The sequence below is a fragment of the Dermacentor andersoni genome, chromosome 6 (genome assembly GCF_023375885.2).
Source record: "Dermacentor andersoni chromosome 6, qqDerAnde1_hic_scaffold, whole genome shotgun sequence".
Taxonomy (NCBI): domain Eukaryota; kingdom Metazoa; phylum Arthropoda; class Arachnida; order Ixodida; family Ixodidae; genus Dermacentor; species Dermacentor andersoni.
Window position 1 is genome coordinate 20,665,681 of NC_092819.1, and position 23,822 is coordinate 20,689,502.

The window sequence follows — 23,822 nt, forward strand, 5'->3', positions numbered from 1 at the left end:
CAGATGCTCCCCCGAGTGCTACGATTTGCTCTCTCTAGAACGCAAATTTTAGTTGCAAACTTTCTCTGATTGCAAACATTCTGCTAGTAAATTCTCAATACTCTTATTTCTGCTACTTTTCATGATGCCAGGAGATTAAACGGTTTCTCCAAATATCTAATTATCGTCACCTAGCAATATCATTAGTCCCTGTAAGCACCAGAGAGGAAATATCAGTTTTTGGCTGATTATGCATGTTCCACTAAGCTACAAGCCCTGGACTTTGACACAATTGCAAATAAATGACTGATGAGAGGTTCACTATTGTAGGCTTATGCCTCGGCAACAAGGGAAAGAAATAGGTGACCCAAAGCAATGCCAGAATAGAATTGCGAGCCGTGACTCCACATGCCACAGCCAGGCGCAGTCTATTTCCTTCTTATGTGGGAGCATGCTATCCGGGTTCTAGGCATTGCGCAAGGGAGGGCGCTACATTATGACACTGAATATGTAGGCATTTATCTCACCTAGTAAGTGGCACCAGCCGATTGGCAACCTCCCTTGGCTTCTCATCAAAGTCTGGTATCTCAAGACCCAAAACCAAGGTTAGGTCATTCCTCAATGAACGTCTGAAAAGCTGCACATTACACGAGACAAATTCACAATTAAGATATCTTTTCGTAGTGCATGAGGATCCATAAAAAATTATAACTTTTGTGCCGCCAGAGCAAGTCATAAGATTTTGAGCAATGTCATGGAGCCACAACAGATACAGTTAAACCTCAAAAGGACGAAGTAGGTAAAATCGGCAATTTGCTTCTTTATATTGAAATTTCGTTGTATTGAAATTCGACCTTTTATGCCAGTAAGTACAGCCGCAGATCAATTTCTCTTGCAAGAGGTCGCAGAATTTCCTGAATTATTGGGCAATTGAAAAAAGCAAATTTGAATGAGAAAACAATTCATTTTGATGAATGTGGCAGTCAGTGACGAATGATACGGTTTCATGCCACGTCGACGATATCTTCACATAGGTGGTACTAATAAACCAAGCCAGCCATGCTTTTGCTTGCACTCTGCCCCCGCGGCTGATAGCATCACCCACACTGGGACAACGCTATCATGAAAAGCACCGACAGCAGGGAGCAAATGCTTCGTCTGCTTCTCACTTCAATGAGCCACCGAAACTCGAAATTACGCATCTTCAATGCTAAACGTGCGGGAAGTTAGCTTACATGATGCCATGCCGTCTCGGCATGCCCACTCTTTGCACATGCGGCAGATTACCTATAAAGCAGGGTGTGCGACTGTGTATGTGCTCAGATGCGTTACAGCCAAGCGCAGCCATGGCTGAGATGCGTGCCAACTTACCCCTCCCCCACCCCCATCAAGAGAAAGACCCTTTGCTCACGCACAGAGGCGGCACTTGTGCTTGAAGCCACTCAAGCCACCATCTTTGTTTCTCAACGTCACACACTTTCACTCGCACCTAGGATGGGGCGCAATAGGATGTTATCGCACATGGAATTCATATGAAACATGATGCGGCTTCCCTTCGGCAGGCACTCTTGTCACACCGCATGCGATTTCAGAGGTGTGTTTGCAAGCAGCCGCTTGTAATTCAATTATTTGACTACCTGCATTTACGGAAGTTATCATTTATTGCCTTGGCATTATTCAGTCATTTGACCACCTGCATCCATGGAAGTTACCATTTATTGCCTTGGCATTCCTTCGCTACGGAAGCAAAACTTAATTATATTGAAATCACATATAAACACATTTCGTTATATTGAAGTTCTAATTGCATGGCGTTCTATGGACAAGAGGTTGTGAAAAGTGAAATACTTCATTATATCGAGAATTTCTTTATATAGAAGTTCATTATATCGAGGTTTAACTGTGCTACCAATTACAAGATATTTTTGTTGCTAATATGTGGCAGTAACATTATGAGCCATCTTTTGAACGAACACCTTTGAAAAATAAAATGCTTCAATTACTAATCTTGAAGCTATTGCGACAATTATGTTTCTGACAGCTGCTATAGTTGTCGTGCAACCTCTAGAAATAAACAAATCACTAATTTTCTCGACAGTGCTATATTTTTCTTCAGTCTGTTGGAGTCTATATATACCCTGGAGCTTCAAGAACATTTCAGAAATATTCCAACAGAAGCATGCTTTGGCCATCAGTTAGGCTTAAGAAACCAGTTTTCCTAGACCACAGCATTTCAATGTTCTACATTGCATGACAACTGTGACTTAACTGAAAAGTGTCAGGCACACTTCCATGAAATATGATTCAGTGAAAGCCACATTCAGCAGTGAAAATTCTTCTAGTGTGACTGTAAAGCTGTATATAGACCACATGTTGGGAACCCCCCCTAAAGAAAACACTAAACGAAAATATACTATGCAAGTCTAAACCTACCCATAATTTTTTGAGATAGAAATGATGACACAGTGAAAAGAATCATAGGAACTTGTTTCCATTTCTTAATTTGACTGGTACTCTAATGCAGCATTGACATCACCACTGCATATCCAAGATTTTGCTGTCATTTTTGGCAAACTTAAGACTTACCTGACTTCATGGGTGTGATCTACAACACTAGCTTAAACTTATGTTTTACCCTGGCGCCCATTTGCAACCACATGGACCATTAAATGCCCTATAAATTATGGCGACATTTTAAACCCTAACTGTGCAAACAACACAAACCTACTTCCGAATTTCCAAACAAAAATGAAATTTGTGCTGTCTTGGAACACATATACCATTGTTTTATTTCTCTTTATATTCATGAAGCTGGACTACCAAGCCCCTGAGGGTGGCCTAGTATTCTCCATTTCATTTATGGTTTATTTCGTTGAGCCACTCATGGAAAGTGATGAGGCACTAGCCAGAAATGGCTGACAGAATGAACCAACAGCATATAGGAATCTGTTTTAGAAGCATCTGTTGGTGTTGATTCTATTTTTCTAGTCTTTGGACAAGGTGGCTGTGTATACCCCATTATGCAAATCCAGCACTATGGAACAATGTAATCAAAATTCCAGTTTCTTCCTTTCAGTTTAAATGACGAGCCAGACTTTAACAATGCCAGTACCAAATATCTACTCACCTGGAGTCTTTCATTAAATAAGGACAAAAGTGGTGAGGCTATGTGTTGATTTAGCACTGCAATGCCGTTCAACTGCAGCTTTGATATGGATGCCGACAGCTCCTGAGCATATTGTGTCACATTCCGCAGTGGTATTTTAGACACTTTCACCAAATATTGACGTCTTTTGCCAAATTTTTCTTTGAGTAATGTTATAGGGTCTTTGGCTGCAAGCAAAAAGAAAAACAAATGTCACACACTAGCACTGGTGTTTAAAAATGCCAGTTAGCTGGGGTATTTTAAACTCACGCAAAATCATTGCAGGAAAAGATATATAGTTAATAGAATTGCATCAATATGAACTCCTGGGGACTGCAGGGCTTTGTTTGAATTAAATGAACTTTGCACTGACCGCAGTTCCATAAAATATGGTCAAGGACAGTGTTCAGCTATTTGCAAACAAATATACAGCAGAAAATTCAAGCTATGTACAGCGCTCAGTGTTTGAAATGCAATAATTGGACCAGATTGGGTGATTTCTAAAGCATGAAATGCAGTCATAATGCATCATAAAAACTCTCACTTTCATTCCTTACTCCACGTACTATACTCCAAGTATAGCACATGTTTCGATCGCTGAGCACTGTACAGGAGTGAACGAGTGTTCATCGCTTGCTGGGTTTTATGGAAAACAGTTTTTGTGCATGCACAGTAAGGATATAAGAGACGAACCTGCAACCAAGTCAGCCATGCCATCTTGTACTGTTGTTTATCGACACACACCACAGCTTGAATACTACATGCAAGCACATTGACAATCAAGCCCTATGAATGTCCTATTTTTTTTACAGTTTTGCTCTGCTCCCTCCAAAGCCAGAAAATTTTAACCGTATTACATTGTTTAAATAAAGTGATCTCAAAGTCCATTGCTGACACAGCAGCCAACAAGAATATTAAAGTTAGCTAGATGTAATGACATTTTTAATTGTCACCCTTAATATTTATTGAGAATTGACATTGCCAGCCAAGGGTGGACTTTTTACATGCTAAATGCATACACAGCGCCATTGGCCAAATACAAATATTCTTCTGAAACAATATTGTTACACGAAGGATACCACACGCATGTAGCGATATCATTAGCAGCCTGTTTTATGTCCACTGCAGGACGAAGGCCTCTCCCATTCAATGAAGTAAAGAAAAATGAACAGAGCTCACTATTATAATAAGCAGGGGAACCATGTATTCCTGAGAACATTTATATATGTGCAAATTTTAAGCGCATTGCTGATCACTGCTATTAGCAATGTGAAGCATACTGTTTATGTTGCACACTCTGTATAGCCAGGTATCAAGCAGCAGCATAAGCTATCGAGTGTAAAGCGTACACTGCACAGCCAAACAAGTTGTAAGCTAAACATTCTTTAATTAGCTTTGCACTAAATATGCGTTCACAAACAAAAAACAAAAGAAGCTTAAAAAATCCTCGTGACTTACTCAAGCCAGTTTTGAAATTCAGGTGCGCCACATCAATAACAAAATGGGAGCAGTAAAGTTCTGGAACATCAGCGATATTAGCCCACTCTTCACTAAGAACACAAAGCAGTGGACGACTTGAGGTGGGCACACCTGAAAGAATTTCATAATTTAACGTACAAGATATGAGGCTGCGATGAAGCAGATAATAGTAAACACACACTGAAACAAAGTATGGAGAATGTCCTAGCTAAATAATGTCACATTTTAAAGAAAGCAAAGCATTATATACCAATGAAACAAACTGCATGTTGCTAGCAGTCATCTGAACAAGCCTATATTATTTTGAGTGTTCTGCTTAGGTAAGTAGTATAAAAAAACTTTTAAATAATAATTCAGTTTATGGCTGCCATGTCAATACTAGTACTGCTACGCTTTTACAGCACATTGCAGAACATCCGTTTCAGTTGTTTGTGGTATATAGATACACTCGCATGGCTCTGTTATATTAGTGTGTGTGTGTGTGAAAAAGTCAGCAAAATTGATCAAAGGTATAGCTGCGACACGCCCTAGGGTGTCGCAGCTATACCTGCCCCCATTTGTTGCCTTAAATATGCTTAATGGGCAAAGTCCGTACTGTGTCCCATGACACAGTAGAAAATTAAAAAAGAATCCACAAGCGACATTGCTTCCAAATCACCCCCATTTCAGACATCAAGTTCCATGTAACCACTTGTCGTTGTCTGGCAAGTGTGACAAAATTTGTTTAGGAAGTGCAGCAGGCAACGGAATGCGGTCATGATCTGATGGTGCTGTAAGATGGAATGCTGGTGCATACTGTCTGCTTTGTGCACGAATAGCATGTGCAGTGAAGCCTGATGCTGTATTTAGACTTACGCAAAGACATGAGGTTGCCCCGAGGTAGTCTTGGGCCAGGTACAGCGGCTGTTTCTGCAAAAAAAAGGACCGAGCATCATGAATAAACTTGTTCTCTGCAAGCCATCTCAGTTACAGATAATATAGCTATAAAGTGCAAAAGTGTCCAAAGGCATTTGGTACAATACGTTGACAGAGAAAAAAGAAAATCTTACTTATCAATTCCGGATGGCTGTTCTTTAATGACTCTGCAAAGTGAAAAGAAATGTAAGGATGCCTCCTGCCTTTGTTTTGCACACTGGAAGGAATAGTTTATATACATACGTGTTCTATTGAATGGTAGCTTCACAAGTCCGCTCCGTTTCAATGGCCGTGGTCTCTGGTGCTGGTAGCTCAAGTAATCTGAAAGCAGAGAAAATCTTGGTGTATAGCACATCTCAAAGAAAAAAAAAACACCCTGCCAGAATGCTTCTGCACTTGCATTTCCAATTTGAATAAGCAGTAAGCAAAGAAAAAATAATTAACCACTACAGCTAGTAAAGGGCACAAAAATGTAACAAAGGTGATGTAGAGCACACAAATTAACAAAACTACCTATGGAGATTTATGCATAGATATGAAATGCTATAAGGGGGCAGACATGGGCACGTGATAACATGCACATTTCAGTTTGAATAAATCTGTACTGAATGTTAAGTAATGACACTTCAAAAATAAATTCTGTGATGCAGAAATCTGACTGATAACTGTATTTCATAGGGGAAGTCTGATGACAGCAGGAAATTGTGAATGTGACTGCAGATAGATTACGATGACAAAGAAAAGAAAACAAAAGACAAAGAAAACAGCCTGCCTTTGTAGGCATAGCTCGCAATCGCAGAAACAAAGCTTTGAAGTGGACTGGTTTTGTTGGCTGTCAACTGAAAATCCATACGAACAACAAAAATAATGATACTGGATCTTTGATTGAATGATAAGTACCAAGAAACCCTACATTTCAACAATATTTGAGTGAAAGAAAATCAGTAATATGCACAGAGTCTTTTGAAGTTGGGATAACAAAAATGCAGGCGGCTGTACGAAAGTTTTTGGCAGACTTACTCTGCACAACTGAAGTCATTCGGCCGAACTTCTGGAAGCATGCACTGTTGTAGTTTTCGTAGTCCACATTAAACAATGCAATACATGCTCCTGTGTTGCGATCGAAGGCTTTGCTAACCTGTGAAAAATAAAAAGAAAGGGGGGGGTTTATATGGGTCAAAAATTTTTTTTTTAAACGTTAATCTACTTCAAATGTGCTTTGACTGAAGCTGAATATTAGCAATAGACTGTTTCAGCATCAAACAAGACTTCAGCTTCACCAGATGTCATAGCTGCCCGCCACGTGGTGTTTTCAGAGATGAAATAGAGTCCCTGGAAGATGGTGTCCTTCTTACAATTCATGAACCACAGCTAAGCACAATAAATACGTTGGTATATCAGGAGTAAATATAAAAGTCAAAGAACAGCTCGAAATAGGCAGACTTCATGCCAAGATGTTCAAAAATGCCTGCTCAGATGTAGGCGCTACAGGTCAATAAAATGCAGTATTCATAAGCCAATGGCAACCGCTTACAGTGACTACAGTTCATTGATCTACTCATGAAGCAGTCACTGCCATTTCCAGGATGCATGCTTAACCCTTTCGCTGTCACAGACGTACCGGTACGTCATCGCGCTTCCCCCCTACAGTGTCACTGACGTACCGGTACATTCTCTATCGTGCGTTCAAAATTTCACGCCTGAGCGCAAAGCTGGCGCTCCTAAACTGGCCACGCCATCTGTTGACTCTTTCTACAAGTTTGTATATTCGCCCCGACCTGTGTAGTACATGTATTGAAGGGTACGGTGCGACTGCCACTCTCCCCTTTCTCTTCGCTGAGTGGCGCGGTGGCTCCGCGTTCGGTGGATCATGCGTCGCGCGCGTGTAGTTATGGGTTCAAGGGTTGTTCTGCTATCTCCGCTGGTTTGAAGGTTTTTATTTTTCTTCTGTTGGTATGTTTGCTACGGCATGTCAAGTTCAGGCACACGCGCCGTTGCCTCTCCGAAAAGAGTGACTCGATTGCTGCTTTCGCTCTCTCGCCGCACCCTCGCTTCCTACTTGCAGCAGTAAACGTAAAGCCCTTCGAACTTTGTTTAGCCTTTTTCCATCTCCCTCTGTCTTCTTGATCACGCAACGTCCCGTTTCTCTCCATTGTGCGGGCGACTGAAAGCACATCCTCCCTGCGCACGGTTACTTTCGAATGGCTGAGCGCACGGGACCTTTGTCTGCTCATTGGAGCGGTGGCTCAATTCCGATTCAGAATACGAGCCAAGCTCGGATTTGGACTCGGACAGCGTCTCATGCGAGGAAGAGATGAGTTCCGCATCGTCAAATTCGGATGTTGAACGGATGTTAGTCAGGCTGATGATGATGATGTTTACTAACAACAGCTGCAGAACACTGAATGTGCATATTGCATTGACTATGTTATTTGTATACCAATCATAATCGAAAATAAATTGCTATGTTCATTCCCTGTTATGCTCGTTCCCTGAAACCAAGCCGACACTGGGGGTGCGTCACGGCCAGAAAGGTCCGACAGCGAAAGGGTTAAATTGAGTAAGCCTTAGTTGCAGACCCTCTGCTGCAGCACTTTCGCTGTATAGTTTCAAGTTCTATGGCATGGCTGGCAGGTGAACATTTTTGTGTTCTATAGAGTGAATACAGAACAAGAGGCTCTGACCTTAGCAGAGAGTTGATCTTCAGTTTCGTACGCCTGCCAGAGCTGGCCCTTTTGCCGGAGAGTGCACAGTGCACCACGAGGTTGGCGCACCTCAACCCAGTTTTTGGTGTCACAAGCCTGCAAGACAAGTTACAATAGAACGCATCTTCTTCCCGCACTCACATTCTCGCAAAAGAAGCTGAGATTTCATTCCCTGACTAAAGGCTGCTAGGTGAGTAACCGACACTATAATTTGTTAAATTTAAATTAAGTTTTACAACTTTACGTGCCATAACCATGATCTGATTATGAGGTACACTGCAGTGGATTAACTTCGAATTAATTTTGACCACCGGCTGTTCCTTAACGTGCATACAATGCACTTTACACAGGCATTCTTGCATCGTTACAATTTTTGGCATAGCAGCTAATGAGTGTTTATGTAAGTGAGTCCAGTCCATCTTTGAAACTTGCATATTTTGGAACACCGAAACCCTTTCATCTTAATGCAGCATCTACATTCACATGACGACAATATAAATAAACAAGACCGTAAATGACTTAGAACACATTGGGAAGATCAAAAGCACTGTTACACAATGAAATTTATAGGTTCCATGAATTACTGACAATTATTGGCACCCCAATGCAGGAGAGACTTTCAATGAGTTGGAAATAACTGTGCAGTAAATGAGGTGCAGCCAGTCAATGCATTATGTGCATGCATGCTCCTTATCATTCCATTTCCACTTCTCCTTTGTGCATAATTCCCTCACACTGATCTACAGGAACAACCTCACATTGCCATGGCTGATTAAGTGGTCATGGCTGCTGGTACAGCCAAGCAGTGTAAGGCATAGTCAAGCACCAAGCGCAGGACAAAAACACGCAAGCAAAATACTTACCTCGGCATAATTAAGAATGTTGTTCTGTTGGCAAAGGTACGAGTCGCCTGTGGCTGAGAACTCAATAATGGCCAAGTTCACAGAGAAGCATGCCTGCTTGCCAGTACCCATTTGTCCAAGCCAGCGCAGAGCAGTGTCCTACACCAGAAAAGCAAGGACCATCTCAGACCCTTAAATGTCAGACTGCAGCCCACATTCATTCACCTTCTAATTTGTTTACAAAACGAGACACCTGAGTAAAACATTCAAGTTAGATAGGCAGATAATGCTACTTCATTAGCAGATGGATAGCTTTTACTGAGAGCACGAATATAAAGCAAGCAGCAGTGCTACCTTTAATTCCAATAATAGCTACCTGTGATGCCAAACACACACACACACATGACAAGGGCCTAGATCTGTGAAAAGGCTACAAAATCTTCTGAGTTATAGTTTTGTGAAAAACAACAATGAACAGAACCGAGCTTTGAGTCAGTTTTCTCTGCTAGTAGACACTCTTAGTAAGCTAGTCTGGGTCTAATGTTTGTGTATATACAATAGAATGGTAATGAACTGTGCCTCAGTCCTTTGTATTAGATAACTAGAGCACAGTACCTTTCCCACAAAGCTTAGTTACTAAGTGGCTGAGCTTGCTGCAATTCAAAAAAAGGAGAACAAGGGGAAACCTTGCATTAAATCAAAGTACGCTTCCACACGTAATGCCACTTAGTAATTCCCTAAAATAAATATCTTGCATTATATTAACCCTTTATTGACTAATGTTGCCTACAGGCAACATACCAGAAATCTTTTTTTCCTGCTCAGTTTTGGTATTTAGTGTGAAGCTGCTAATTTGATGTCTTTGGCCAGCACTGAATGACAGCAAGCAAGCATAATTTGTTGGCTTAACGCAGAAACACAGGATGAGGAAGAAGAAGCTTGGCACACAACTTGCTTCTTTTTGAAAGCACAGTCGGAATAGAGAGAGATGCATAATCTCTGGTTGCAGCCGTGCCAAACACAAGGTTTAAAGCAAATGAAATGTGCCCCTATGGTTCCCATATGATGAGAGCTGTATTTACAAATTCCAAAGTCATACGTGGCTTGGGGTGAAGCTCACTTTCAGTTTCCTGTCTGGTGTTGTCCCACTATTGCTGAAAAAGTTTCAGCAAAATATTTGTTCTTTTCATTGATTATGCTTATTTCCAGTATTTTTCACATTTAGATAGAAAAAAATAATTTTTCTCTGTATTTATATGTCCAGTCATTAAAAGGTTAACATAAGTACAGCCCAGGAATTGGTGGGCAGCTTGACACGATTTGAACTACATTTGCAAGGAGAAAAAGATTGAAAACTGTTTCACAAGGTAACAAAATAATCCTTATGGGTCAATAAAAGGAACCAAGGAATGGGTAAATAAAAGAAACTGGAAGAATATCACCTAAAAATTAGGCCACATTTAGAAATGACATAAAACTGCTGTCAGGGCTTTGACATAACGTCTAACATGCTTCAGCAAGCCAGCATTCTTGAATATGTCTGGCTAACATATGCCACACATGTAGGTAGATGATTATTAATGATGAAGCAATGTCTGCCTTACCACAGGAACTGTTGGAGAATGGTTTGGTATATCAAATGTGGATGTCAATGCCACTTCACAATACCCAAGTGATTGCCTGTAGTGGGTCTGGAATACTACCAAATGGCTGAACCTGCATGATATGAACATATTAGACAATCGAAGCATAATATGTAACCTGGCGCAAAATTACCTGAAGATGTCACGAAGGCGGACTGCCATCAGAGTTGGAGGTGCAGCAACATCAACAATATCCAGGCTAACCACAACTTGCAGGTCATTACCAAATAACTCATGAATCACCTATAGAAAGAGTGAGCACTTATAAATAATGCACAGTAGCCCTCTGGAAAATATATTTCACTTCACTCCTTAATTTTATTCTACAAACATGACAAAAATTGCAAAATTTTAAAATAGCAGTCTTATCTGTTACGAGTGCCTGAAGCAGAAAAAATATGTATACTAGTAACACTACATGGTTCCAGAAAACAACTTTTTTTGTGAATCAAGCTCCCAAGAAACTTCCGTAAATGAGGTGTTTCACGTAAAGTACAATTAACACAGGTTTAATTTAATTCTTTGCCTTAAATGCATTATCAGTTGGTTTTTAAACAAGTTTGTATTTGTTACTGTTTGAGCATTGCAAAAGTAAAGCTTCAATTTTCTTGAAAATTTTCTCACTTTTATCAGTTGTTTCAGTGGCTGTAAAAAGAGAGCTTCTTTACATCTCATGTGTATTTGAGTAGGGTGGGTAGGATGGGACTTCAAGCTGCTCCTAATTTGGTCATGCCTTAGCTACAACACACATGTGAACATAGTACTATCACTTATGTCCAGGACATACTAAATATATGCACTAAAAGAGAGAAAAGAAGATAATCTCATGTAGCAACAGTAAAACCCTGCTTATTTGAAGTTGTAAAAACTGGGAAACTTTTCAAGGTAAGCGAATTCGTGAAAATATAAGGCCCTGGCAGCGCACAGACCGCATAAAGCCATTCAATATAGGCACCAGTAGCCGCTAAATTTCCCGCAAGAGGTCAATATACCAGTTCGGTAGATCGCTATTGCGATATACAGTGTGACTTGGCACCCAACCTTTACAAAAAAATTGAAACTAGCTCCGAAAGGCACACATATCATAGCAGATACACGTGTGAACACACAAGCACCCTGTTTGACACTTTCGTTAGGTGCAAGCACACAAGACTTCTCATGGGTCATTGGGCTTCTGGCGTCAGTCATGTGGGTTGTCGTGTCATAATGACACTGCAATTTCCATAAAAGTGATTACCGAGAACGCTAGTGCGCTTGTGTGCAAGAGCACATCTGCTTGGCTTCTTGGTAGTTTTGCAACCTAGCTATAGCATGTCGCTTGCATCTCGGGCAAGATGTGCTTATCAAATGTGAAATATGCACAGTTCCCTGCAGTGTTTCAGAGCATGAAATCTGAGTGGAGTGGAACATAAGCGGCATTCAACTACAACCGTCTATTAATAATTAGTGAGATTGCAGTTGGCTTTGACAGGCAGATAATAAGAGTGGTATAGAATCAAATGGAATTTGCTACAAACTCACCCTCCTGTCACAGCAGCGCACAAAGTATGGAAGTTTTTGGGTAGCGACTTTTTTCCGACATTTTCACAGTTGAGATTTCGGAATACCCGAAGCACAAAGCAAAAGCATTTCGAGATAACAGATACATAGTGTTGACACTAAGCCAGGAAAATATTGACTTAACTGATATTTCAAGATATTTCAAGGGCATAGTGCAATTGTGTATAACTACCGATTAGGTTGCTTACATGAGCAGCATCTTTGGCCAAAACAATGAATCGCATGGTCAAAATTTATAAAATTCAAGAACAATACTTACAGCGAGGGCGTCTGACAATTTGGCAATGCTCTGAGAGGTTCTGTTCACATTCAGCAAAGCAAGTCCATTGAAACCCTGCTCTCTCAGCACTTGGGCTGCCAGTGTGCCAAAGGCCAGGCCTGCTTTGGAGCCATACTTGATCAAGTGTCTAATGAGGCTGTTATCATCGAAACCAAGAAAGAGTGCCATGTCACGGCGTAACTGCCTCCAGCGCCAAGTTCCTCCTAGGAGCAGAAAACATGCTTGCATAAAAAAAAAGAAAAAAGAAAGAAATCCTGGGGTTTTACGTGGCAAAACAATGATTTGATTATGAGGCATGCCATGCTTCCATTAAAGATGCCCAACAAAGAACGAGGGTCCTACAGAAAATAATTTACTGATTCCTGCCTATTGTTAGCAGATTGTTGAAGTAAATTGTTTCATTTCATTTGTTCATTCTTAAGGGCTGATGGAGTGACGGAACGAAAAATGACATGTAACATTCAGAAGGCAGCGGTGCAGATTAGAGAGCAAACAAGTGTAGGTGATACTATAGTTGAAATTAAGAGGAAAAAATTAATTTGGGCAGGCCATGTGATGCATAGGTCACATAACCGATGGCTTATTGGAATTTCAGAATGAAAGCCAAGGGAAGAAAATTGCAATCAAGAACTGCTCACTACGTGGCGTGATAAAATTAGGAAATTTGCAGGCATAGAATGGTGTCAGCTAAGACAAGACAAAGGCAATTTAAATTCAATGGGAGTGGGTACAAAACAATGGGTACAAAATAGGGTGATGATAACGATGGTAATGAAAGTCCAAAGGGCATTACACCAGTGCAAGCTCGAGTGCATGTTTCCTTTGCAAACAAAGAACACAAACAAGAAAAATAGAAAAAAGCAGTCAGTTAATAACAGTGGGAAAGCTCTAGTATGGATAAAGCTAATTACAAAGTTGCTATACAAAACAGGGTAGCTAGCAGGATGTAGGTTGAGTATGCCTTTGAGCAGTGTGTTGCTAGATTGCTTTGAGTAGCCTGATGCGATGAATTGGGTGGCATGGTTCAGGATTGTTTCTAGGTGGCAGGTGAGGCCCCTTAAGATGGAACTTCTTACTTGTATTATGCACTACTTCTATGTAGTACACAGGAGTAAATCCCAATGCTGAACTTCTTTTTCTTGGGGAAGACAGCCATTAAAGCTGTCTAAGCCCTCACATACTGAACCTGCTCAAGCTCTGCAGTAGAAAATAATCATCAGTGCAAGTGTGGGCAGGTGGGAGCTAGACATTTTCTGACAAATAAAAAGGCAGTGACTGTGATGCATGTGGGACATCACAACAAAGTTGTTGGGATGGTAGAGAAAAGGGGACAAAATATGTGATAAGTTGGCAGTCGAAGCAGCTGAAAGAGCCAAATCTCACGACTTACAAACCAGGGTTATCAGAAGGCATGGCTATGTTTAGCCTCTCAAGCCAGCACTTTCCATGTCATACCAACGAGTGAGCCATGAAAGTAGGCACTGATGCACACATGTGCATCACACACGTGTGCTGTTCACACACGTGTGTGCTAGACTTAAGCACTTGTTCATAATATTCAAAAGACAATGCCTACACAGCACAAAGGTGAGCGAGGAGGCGGTTGGAAGGGAACCACTTAGGAATTGAGTGGACACTGGGCAATGCCATTGTTCAGTAAAGGTGATGAATTGAACAGGTTTCAGCAGCCATGTTAATTGAGATTTTAGGTTTCATCTCAGCAGTTCAACATGAAGTTCAGACATCATAGAGAAGAAAATGCTTGTAGTGATCACGCACTTGGAACAACAATGGCCTGTGTAGCTTGGTTAAAAAGTGCACCAGAGAAGACTAGATGTGTGCAGTATCCCTGGGGAACAGCAGCTTCGTGCTCAACATTCTTGGAGATCACGCACACCAATGGTCGCTCTGTAAAATTGAAAACAGCCATGACAATTCGTAGTGTGACTTTCTGATCCCTATAAAATTTTAAGCTTAACGAAACTTGAATTTCTATTAGGAACAAAAATAATCTGTGACTCACTCTTTGGTTTACCACCTCTACTGTGCGAAATACAAGGGCAAATCAGAAAGTCCCTGCACCTATTTTTATTAGCCAAACTAAAGTACATACCGGTAATACATATGTACTATTCAATGTACCTTACGCTATTTTCTCACATAGTCCCCACACCGGTTCAGATATTTGTCCCATCGCAGCACTAAATTTGAAATGCCCCTGTAGTAGATGAGGATAGCTATAGGGGCTTGTTGGCACGGCATATCTTATTTTGTTGTAGCGCAAGCTGAATGACAAGGACAACAGAAAGGCACATCTGACATACACAGTGCTAACTTTCAACAATAGATTTGCTTCCAGTTCTCATTGCTATATATACACCCTCAAAATGTCATATACAACATGTGCAAAATCTTGGTAAACATAAACAAAAAAAAAACAGGGAACTAACGCAAGCACTTTTTTTGCCACATAGATTGACAGACATGTACACATTCAACGCGACCAAAGATAATCGAGCTCTTTTGTGGATATGAAATGGAAGGCTTACTGATGCATGTGTCACCAAATGTTGATATGTGTCAAGCTTCTATTATCAAGCACGTCATCTCACATCTGCTTCTACTCAAGATGAGCGTTTCTTTAAATCTGGGTTTGCATTTGCATCTCTGGCAATGTATGGCAAGAAAGCCATTGGCAGCCACGTTGTTTACTTTGTTACTGTGTTCTTGTAGACCATCATTTATGCATCTATCTGTTTGACCAATGCAGGATTGTCTACATCCGAGAGGAATGCAGTATACCACACCCGCGACGCAATCAATCAATTTGTTTTTATGTTCCTTTTCGCATGTGGTACGTGTGATTCTTTCTGGCCTTGTGTTTCTACACAGGCTGACCAGCTTATTAAGTGCCGAAAATACGACATTGATACCGCTCCTTCCAGCAATCTTTCTTAATCTGTGGGAGGACCTATGTATGTAGGGGATGCCAGCAACCTTTCTTTTGTTTATGTCAGTGGTTGTACCATGCACCTGCTCCGAACTGCTTTCCTGTGCCTTCTTAAGCAGTCCTTCTGCGACTGACACAAGCACGTGACTGACCCACCACCTTCAACAACTGACAGCAGCGTTGTGCTGCATAGCTACTAGCAGATAAGATCGGGCCAGGCCAAGAAATGTCCACTGCTGGGAATGGATTTGTTGACTTCGCATTTATAGCCATAATTTGGCTAAAAAAAATAGGGGCAAAGACTTTCTCACTTGCCCTCGTAATTAAATACCAGTGAAGTTCATAAACAAAAATTTCAAGTTCTCGTGTTTCATGTTTACAATGCAGGTACTTCATAGGTTTACTTTTGATGATTGCCAATTGTAACAATTTCTGATGGCATAATCTACGTACTCCCAACAAGAAAGACACTGTCCTTATAATCCATAATACTTTGTAAAGAAAATTGCAATGCTATTTCAAATCATCTTAAAAGCAATTTGTTCCAGTAATGAGGTGCAACTCCTATGAATCACCGTTATCACTTACTTTCACAACAGCTTATGTAACTGCAAAATTCCAGGATGCATTGCCACACTGCACTTTGAGCTCCACAACAAATAAATGCAGGCTTCATTTACTCAGTTCCCATTACATCAACTACTCCAAACCGCAGTTGAATTTACGGTAACTTAATAATAATAATAATAATGTTTAATTCACCTTCAGATGTACAGATGATTTTGGTGGGTCAGCCCCTCAACTCCCTAAGCTACAAGGAATTCCTGCAACCTTCAAGAAAGTCCTCAGGATGGACACAGCCAATTTCCATAGCTCATATAAATGTCACTTCTCGAGTTTTTGGGACTGCACCATCTGTTGCTTGGAATTTTAGAAGAGCACACATCCCCTACCAGGCTGCTCCTTCAGTACCAAGGCAGCATCCGTAGAATGAGTATTCTATACAGACATGCACAGGGTAACCCAGAGCCATTCATAAATGAGGCACAGCTATTTACTTACCAGAAGGGTAGTCTTCAAGGCTGCTGCTTGTTGTTGTTGTGTCGCCATCTGTCTCGGAAGACTCGGCAAAACCTTTGAGAAATGAACAAAGTGTGCATTGTTTACAATGACTAATTGCAAAAGCTTCACAAGGTAACAGCAGAAGAACAAATTGACATCCTGAAAAGGTTTCCGGTAAGGGAAAATGTTCAACCCAAGGCAGCTCGAAGCTACTACAAGAATAAAAAGACACCACCATCATCAAAAACAAACAAACAAAACACAAGCCAGTCCTTCAAAATTTTCCCTTTCATAAAATTTCTCCATCTTATGTATATTCACAGAACTTATTTTCTCATTAAAAAGCTTTGTTGGTTCCTTGATCACAGGCCAACTTTGAAGCTTCAGTGGTTTACAGAATACCTCGATGAAACTACAGAAGCGTGAACACAATTTTCCTAATAATTTAAGGTATTGCCAAAGCACAAGATTTCACCTTGCAAGCATAGCATCAGATGCAGAGCAACACGGACATACTTTGCCCTTTTACGTAGCAATTGACAGTGGTGCTGACAATACAGAAACATACTGAGAGTACATGGTTGAAAGCACTGCCTCACCACGAGATGGATTATAATAGCACGACAAAGACAGCATACAGTGACAGCAGCTTGCAGCAATGTAAAAAATAATTGCACGACCATGCTCCACGAGCCTCAATGCTTTTTCAAAGCACATACATAGAGCATATGTCGCCTTGAAAAAGACAAGACATATTACCGTATTTACTGGCATAATGATTGCAATTTTCTTGTAAAAAAAAATTAACGCAAATTCAGGGGTGCAATCATTATGCAGGTTAAATTTCCCACGAAAAGAAACATTTTCTTTTTTCATCCCCCATTCGCTGCGGCATGACAAGCCGGCGGCTGCCACTGTCAGTGCGGGATACCAAAACAAAAATGGTGGCTGGCAGAGCAAGCCAAATGCGATTATTTTTCTTCTCGTGAGTACATTACGTGCATTGAAACAGTTTCTTCCGTATCAGTAATGAATAATATTGTTAATATCGGCAAGTTTGCGACAATAACGTAGCTATGTCCACTTTGAGGGGACAGAAACAGAGATGGGCACGCTTAGTTGCCAGTGACATAGAAACACATGGCTGGCATGCTGCGGAAACTGCGACATACGTCTTCAATGCTATCCTAATATGGCATGTTTCCGCTAAGGGTGGGCGAATATCTTAGCTGCGTTACAAGCGTCAGCGTATGAATAGGGTACACTTCTAACATATCAGTATAAACGTGGCCACTATCGTTGCCGCTCGCGATTTGTTGCGTGCCCATGAGTGCAGACGAGAGGAATCAAAAGGCACCCTTTATGTTGTTGTTGACCAAAACCATTATGAAGCCTACAAATAATAAAGCCAAGGCAAGCTTGGTTGTAGCTTTTTTTTTCATGGAAGTGCAGAAAGTGATAAAAGGAATGAAATGGGGCATCTGCTTAAGAATGTCGGGTGCGTGCAGACCACTTGGTATGTCTTCAAGAATCGTTCGCGTAGCATTCGACAGATGGTAAGCACGATCATCATTAGCTTGACTTGGCACACTACATATCCCTGCGACAAGTTCGGGGTGCGTCATTACACGGGAAAGAAAAAAAATCGAATTTTGACGACAAAATTCAGGGGTGCAATCATTACGCGAGTGCAATCATTATGCAAGTAAATACGGTATTAGTCACATCATGATTTCACATCCGCAATGGCACAATGTCATTGCTAATAAATCAAGCAGTACTATTTAGACTAGCCCGGAACTTGTAAACAGCCAAACTCTTTCACTTTATGTTACAAACTGTACTCCCTGGCACACTAGCCTTAATTGTACTGAAGCACAGCAGTCTTTCAAGTAGCTTACCTTCTGGAATTCTTGCCATGCCTTTCTTTGCAGTTTTACTTTCATCTAGAAGAAAATGTGCAATTATGTACATAGTCTTAACAAACCTGTTCTTAAAGACGTGCAATTGAACTCTGATGTACAAGCTAGGCAATGCATTAAGACTACGTTGATGCACTGAAAATGTTTCTTCATTATATAAGTCACTCTCTAACTGCTGAAAATTACTTGACCAGCTTGTTCCCTTTGAAGGTACTGTTTTCACAGCAATAGTTGAGCATGCAGATCCAAAAGAAAAGCAGACCCAAATTTATGGATTTAAAGTGGATTTATATGGTGTATTTGGTTGGCCACTCTGGTCTTCTGGTTCAGAGTCAGCAGATCTGAGCGCAGTGCACAACCTGAGCGGGAGACGCAGTGTACCAGCCAAATGCACGAGCTATCTCGGGACAGCGTGTTGGTGGCGCCACTGCACAGGCAGCGCAGAAATCCACTGTTTAGACACCCGTGCACGACATTGACAAATGGCGACGTTGGAGCTGCTAGCTTTGAAGCATCTCGGTTGCAAGGAGCTTTACAAGCATCACTGATGATTTTTGTGCCTTTAGCAGCCGCCTTTATTTTGACATGGTGCAATTATGCCTTGCTGGATGTAAATTGACTGCAGTGACACATGAAAACGCCATGAACAGAACCCAACAAACCCGGACGACACTCTAAAACTACCGACAGTGAAAATGTGTGATGGCGCTGTCACTTGCCGGCAACCGTGGCAAATCACGGCAGTTAGTGTCACATGACACTCCTCTCGGCCAGATCACGCCAATGCTCTCACTTCAAAGTCGGAGTGGTTGGGAGCAACCCAAGTCAGAGACTGATGCGCTGAAAGAACCAGCTGAATGTAGTCCAAGCGCTTGACTTCTACCCACCGAATGTGTGGCCACTTTTCAGAGCCCTCTAGAGCAGCCAAAAATGACCATCCAAATACACATTTCCACAGCCCATAATTTTGACATACTGTTATTTCTGGCACCAGAAATACAAAAACAAAAACACTTGAAAATACCAGATTCACACTTCCAGGTTAAGTGCTCACCTAGCCACTGCCTTAGCGCCTTCATACGTGCATAAGGAGTCCCATGGCAACGTCCTGTGGAATCTTCATAGTCATAGTTGAAAGCAGCCACACAAATAGACGGAACATTCAGTGAAGCAGCAACCACCTACACAAACAGTGATAAACTTAATTTGCATATTATACGTAACAAGCTCAGATTCAGACATACTTATAACAATATAGCAAGCAGAGGAGCTGATTGATTCACTGCAGTGGCAGAACAGACATCTGACCTCTCAGTACGATTTTGGCACAGGAAAAAAGCTAGATTTCGCGTAGTGATAAGCACTTTTGGCACAGTGCCGAACGTACATCTATACACCATATGATTTTAATATTCAATGAATCAGTCAACAAATATAGCAGAGCGGACTCTATGCATATCAAGGTGGTGGAATAAAAAAGAAATTGTTCAAATACAAAAAAAAGGTTGTTCAATTTACAAGGGCGGGATCTGCTCTTCCGATCGTGCAAGGTTGAATGAAATATGCACACTAATAACAAATTATTAGACAATGGTTGCTAACCTTTCACTAAAATGGGCTTTCATTTCCGTTTCGATGTCAATGCTCCGTACATGCACACACCAGGCCTATCTGTAAAAACCTAAACATAATACTTGCTGTCGACCAGTATGATCTTTTTACCCATGACGAGCTACAACCAAGGGGTTAAAATAAGCATCCTGTAGCTGAAGAAACTTGCTCATTTGACAGAGAGAGTGAATGTCGGTGACATTCACTCTCTCTTAGTTCTCGTTTTTCGCCACGGTCTCATACTATCCATGGTTCACAAATGATCAAATTTACAATGCCTACTCTTCTAAACCACCAGCATTGTTTTTTGTTGTGGTAGCTGTTATTGCTTTTTCTTCTAATATTGATGCCGTGCAGGAAAGTATTGCTTTTTAGTGTTAGTATCTAGACTGTTAGTATAATATTTTACAAGTATAGTTGTGTCATTGTGTGTTTGTCGCATACAAACATTTCGTTTTGCCTCTGTCATAGTGCAGTTATCGGGTACAGATACCATCAAACCTATTGTGACTCTTAGTCTGCAAGCCCAGCCAACATTTCCTGCTACAAATGTACCAAAATGAAAAAAAGAGAGGCAGAGAGACATTTTGTATAAAAATTACCAGGCTAGCTTCATAAACTTTTAATACAGTGCCTTTTCCTGCGCACGTAACACGGTACACAACTGCTTCTACCATTTTGCATTGCAAAAGGCATTTGCATGTGTGCTGTGCTTCAAGCAAGGAAAACAAAAAAAAAAAAAAAGAAACATTATGGCAGAAACCATCCTCAATGATTGTCTAAGTGAATGCAAAGCATTTTTCTCTTGCACGTGGCACAAAGACTGAACAAACTCACGTCCTCCCGGGGAAACGCTCGCTTGAGCACCACCACATGCATGAGGCACAACATCCTGATGATGTACAATTGGAACCAGAGTCTGTTGCAGACATTACATGCCACACAAAATTCGTCTTCGACAAAGCACTTTTGAAAGCACATGTCTCTGCCCTGTGAGTGCCGGTCTTCCAATAGGCACCACTTGGTTTAATCGGCCTGTTCAGCGGCTGTTCCCTTGGTGTACCGCTGTTATTCAGCCATGCATTGCTTCTCTTCTTGCTCGTTTCCCATGGCCGTGCGTGTCTCGTTGTCCCGTTGCTTCGCCTTCTGCCTCCCCCTTCAGTTCACATTGCGTACCCTTGTAGCCTTTGCAGAGAGTTTGCCCTCTTACACTCCTCTTCCACCTGATACTTTCGAGGGCCTATTGTTGCGTCTGCAAATAGAGGCCTACACACAATGTAGCGCATCTAGAGCAACAGAACCACGTCTCTTTATGGTGTGCACATCCATACTGGCAAGTGGAGCAAGGCGCCCAGTCAGTAGCGGTGTGTGAGCTGGTGCAGGGGGGGTGTGTGTGCATCGGCAACAAATTCTGTGACCTTGCATGGACTTCTGTTCGACCTTGGCTCTGACAAGGTTTCTTGACTTCTAACGTGCAAGCTATTTCCTGCATAACTGGATATCCAGTTACATGAAAGCTGCTTAAATTACAACCAAGGGATCTGCTCTTCTGATCGCGCACGATTAAATGGACGATCCGCACTAATAGCTAATTATTAGCCAACCTTTTAGCCAACCATTAGCTAACCTCCCTGCCTTTCCTCTCTTTTTCTTCCTTCTTCCAGCCACCAGCTGAGTGTGCAATTATAAGGCATCTGTGAAGTGGCACTGTCAACAACAACGCTAAATAATGGGTAACCGGACACTATCCGAAGCCGCCTTTTTTTCTGGCAGCCTACCTGAACTATCTCCATGCTATGCTACTACAGTAGTATGAAGTATACAAAACTGGCACCGCAAACTGCACAAACAAGGACGCACAGCAGCAAAACATTGGAACAATCACCAGAGAGAAATAGAGGGCCGACAGAGATAGAGAATAGGGGGTTTCAGTTTTACTAGTGAGGCAGCTCTTATGCTTCTTTGGTGCAAGCTTGGCACAATTTCCCACTAAAATGTTATTTTGGAGAATAGGGCAAAGGACTGCTCTCAATCCAATTTGAAGCAATCCGCGCAACTGTTACTCCACTGTGCACTAGTATAGGAATGGAATGGGGTGCAGGCTGGAATACACACAGTGCTGACCATATGTTTATATTGAAAGCCTGTGTTCCATGCACAGTGCAATTTTCTTCACTACGTTATCGCTTACAACAAACCACAGATAGTATGGCGATTTCAATGTATACAGCATTTTGATTGTCTAATCCCCATATACCATATAGACTTATTTAAGGGCCGGACCTCCTACTTGGCAGCCCAAAATTTTGAAAAAAGTTCTATCAGAGAAGCAATCGTGTTCGATGCACCGAAGCTGTGGGCACTCATTGGCGAATTCTCACGCGTTGCATACTTCCGCGTGCCGCTACTAGATGGCAAGAGCTGCACATTGACCTCTGATGCAATGGTACATCCAGGGATTTTGGGGTGTGCAGTAGTGACCAGCTACATCATCCCGTGTAAGGGCCACACCTCGTCAAAATTGTGAAAAAAAAAAGTCCGGCCCTTACACGAGTCTAAAGGGTGACATATTTTACTGCAACAGCTATTAAAAGCTCAAAACTGGGTTTCTTTGTCTGTCCATCCATCAGTTCTGTTATGCTGACTATGACCATTATCGTCAACAATGTTTTTGCGTTGCCATTAGGCTACCTCACATCCTAAGCTTCACCATTGCCATGTGGGGAAGAAAAATAACTTTGTCCACCAGCGGTATGTTGCTTGCAATGTGCTAACACTTCACTATTGTGCAATGATAGAGCTTAATAATTTGTGCATGACTCTCAGAGTGGTGGTGTCTGCATATTGAAGGCCACAACAAGTGATAGTGTAGCAGACATGGCTGTTGTGTACATTGCAAAGAAGTTGTTTGCAAGAAAACAGCAGTGTATTAATGTGCAGTTCTTCATCGTCATGGTCATGAAGACAGCGTAGATGACATAAATGAGATGTACATTACAATGACATGACTAAAACTTTGTATATGCTCATAAATGTGGATGCACCAAGAATCAGGCAGCTGGAAGAAAATAACATCAAAGGCATATAGATGTCGGTCACTGCCAACGACAGCACCACAATGAAAAAGCTAAGAAGTTTTATGCATTAGAGTAGCTGAGACAATTCATCATTTTCTTTTTATATAATATTTCAAATGTTTCATTTATTATGTTTGTGCTCTAAATTGGTACATTATTCTTCAACTTCAAGGCAAGTGTTATTATTTGAGGAACAAGCATGCAACCAAGATGGCAGTCTACACAGTGAGAGACTGCTGCTGTTGCAGTAAACTAGTTCAGTGTTAAAGAAATTGCTTAAAGCAGCCCTGAACCACTTTTTACTGAACTGGAGAAAGGCATTTGAAGTGAAAATAGGTTATTCCAGAAATGCTTTACCAGAAAAAGTACTTCAATGCTTTCAGCAGAAGCACAGCTATTGGCAATCAAACACGGCCTCCACTGTGTTCTCGTTCCTTCTTCAATGCCCTGCACTGTGAAGGCTACGACGCTGTGGGGTGTGCCCACAACACTCTGCCTTCTAAATGTCACCGGGGCACACAGTTCAAATTTAATTTTGGATGTTAACGTAGACACCACAACTTCCGATTTTGGTGCCTACTACACGCTACACATAAGCCAAACGCGGTCGTCCTCAGCAAGCCACAGTGCACTTAGCCAGTGGACTTGTGGC

General features: G+C 41.5%; 1 protein-coding gene across 1 annotated transcript in view; it reads right to left on the reverse strand.

Annotated features, from left to right (window-relative positions):
• Positions 1-23,822, reverse strand: part of LOC126521557 (uncharacterized) — an 81,929-nt gene that overhangs the window by 38,432 nt on the left and 19,675 nt on the right. The window contains exons 11-26 of the mRNA XM_055066068.1: positions 19,537-19,663; positions 18,462-18,506; positions 16,561-16,632; positions 14,328-14,456; positions 12,528-12,751; positions 10,842-10,951; positions 10,670-10,781; positions 9,087-9,224; positions 8,203-8,319; positions 6,539-6,656; positions 5,762-5,839; positions 5,653-5,685; positions 5,459-5,512; positions 4,583-4,714; positions 3,107-3,312; positions 507-616 (exon numbers count right to left, since the gene is read on the reverse strand). Coding sequence (XP_054922043.1) covers positions 507-616; positions 3,107-3,312; positions 4,583-4,714; positions 5,459-5,512; positions 5,653-5,685; positions 5,762-5,839; positions 6,539-6,656; positions 8,203-8,319; positions 9,087-9,224; positions 10,670-10,781; positions 10,842-10,951; positions 12,528-12,751; positions 14,328-14,456; positions 16,561-16,632; positions 18,462-18,506; positions 19,537-19,663 — 1,805 coding nt within the window. The remainder of the gene's footprint in view (positions 1-506; positions 617-3,106; positions 3,313-4,582; positions 4,715-5,458; positions 5,513-5,652; positions 5,686-5,761; positions 5,840-6,538; positions 6,657-8,202; positions 8,320-9,086; positions 9,225-10,669; positions 10,782-10,841; positions 10,952-12,527; positions 12,752-14,327; positions 14,457-16,560; positions 16,633-18,461; positions 18,507-19,536; positions 19,664-23,822) is intronic.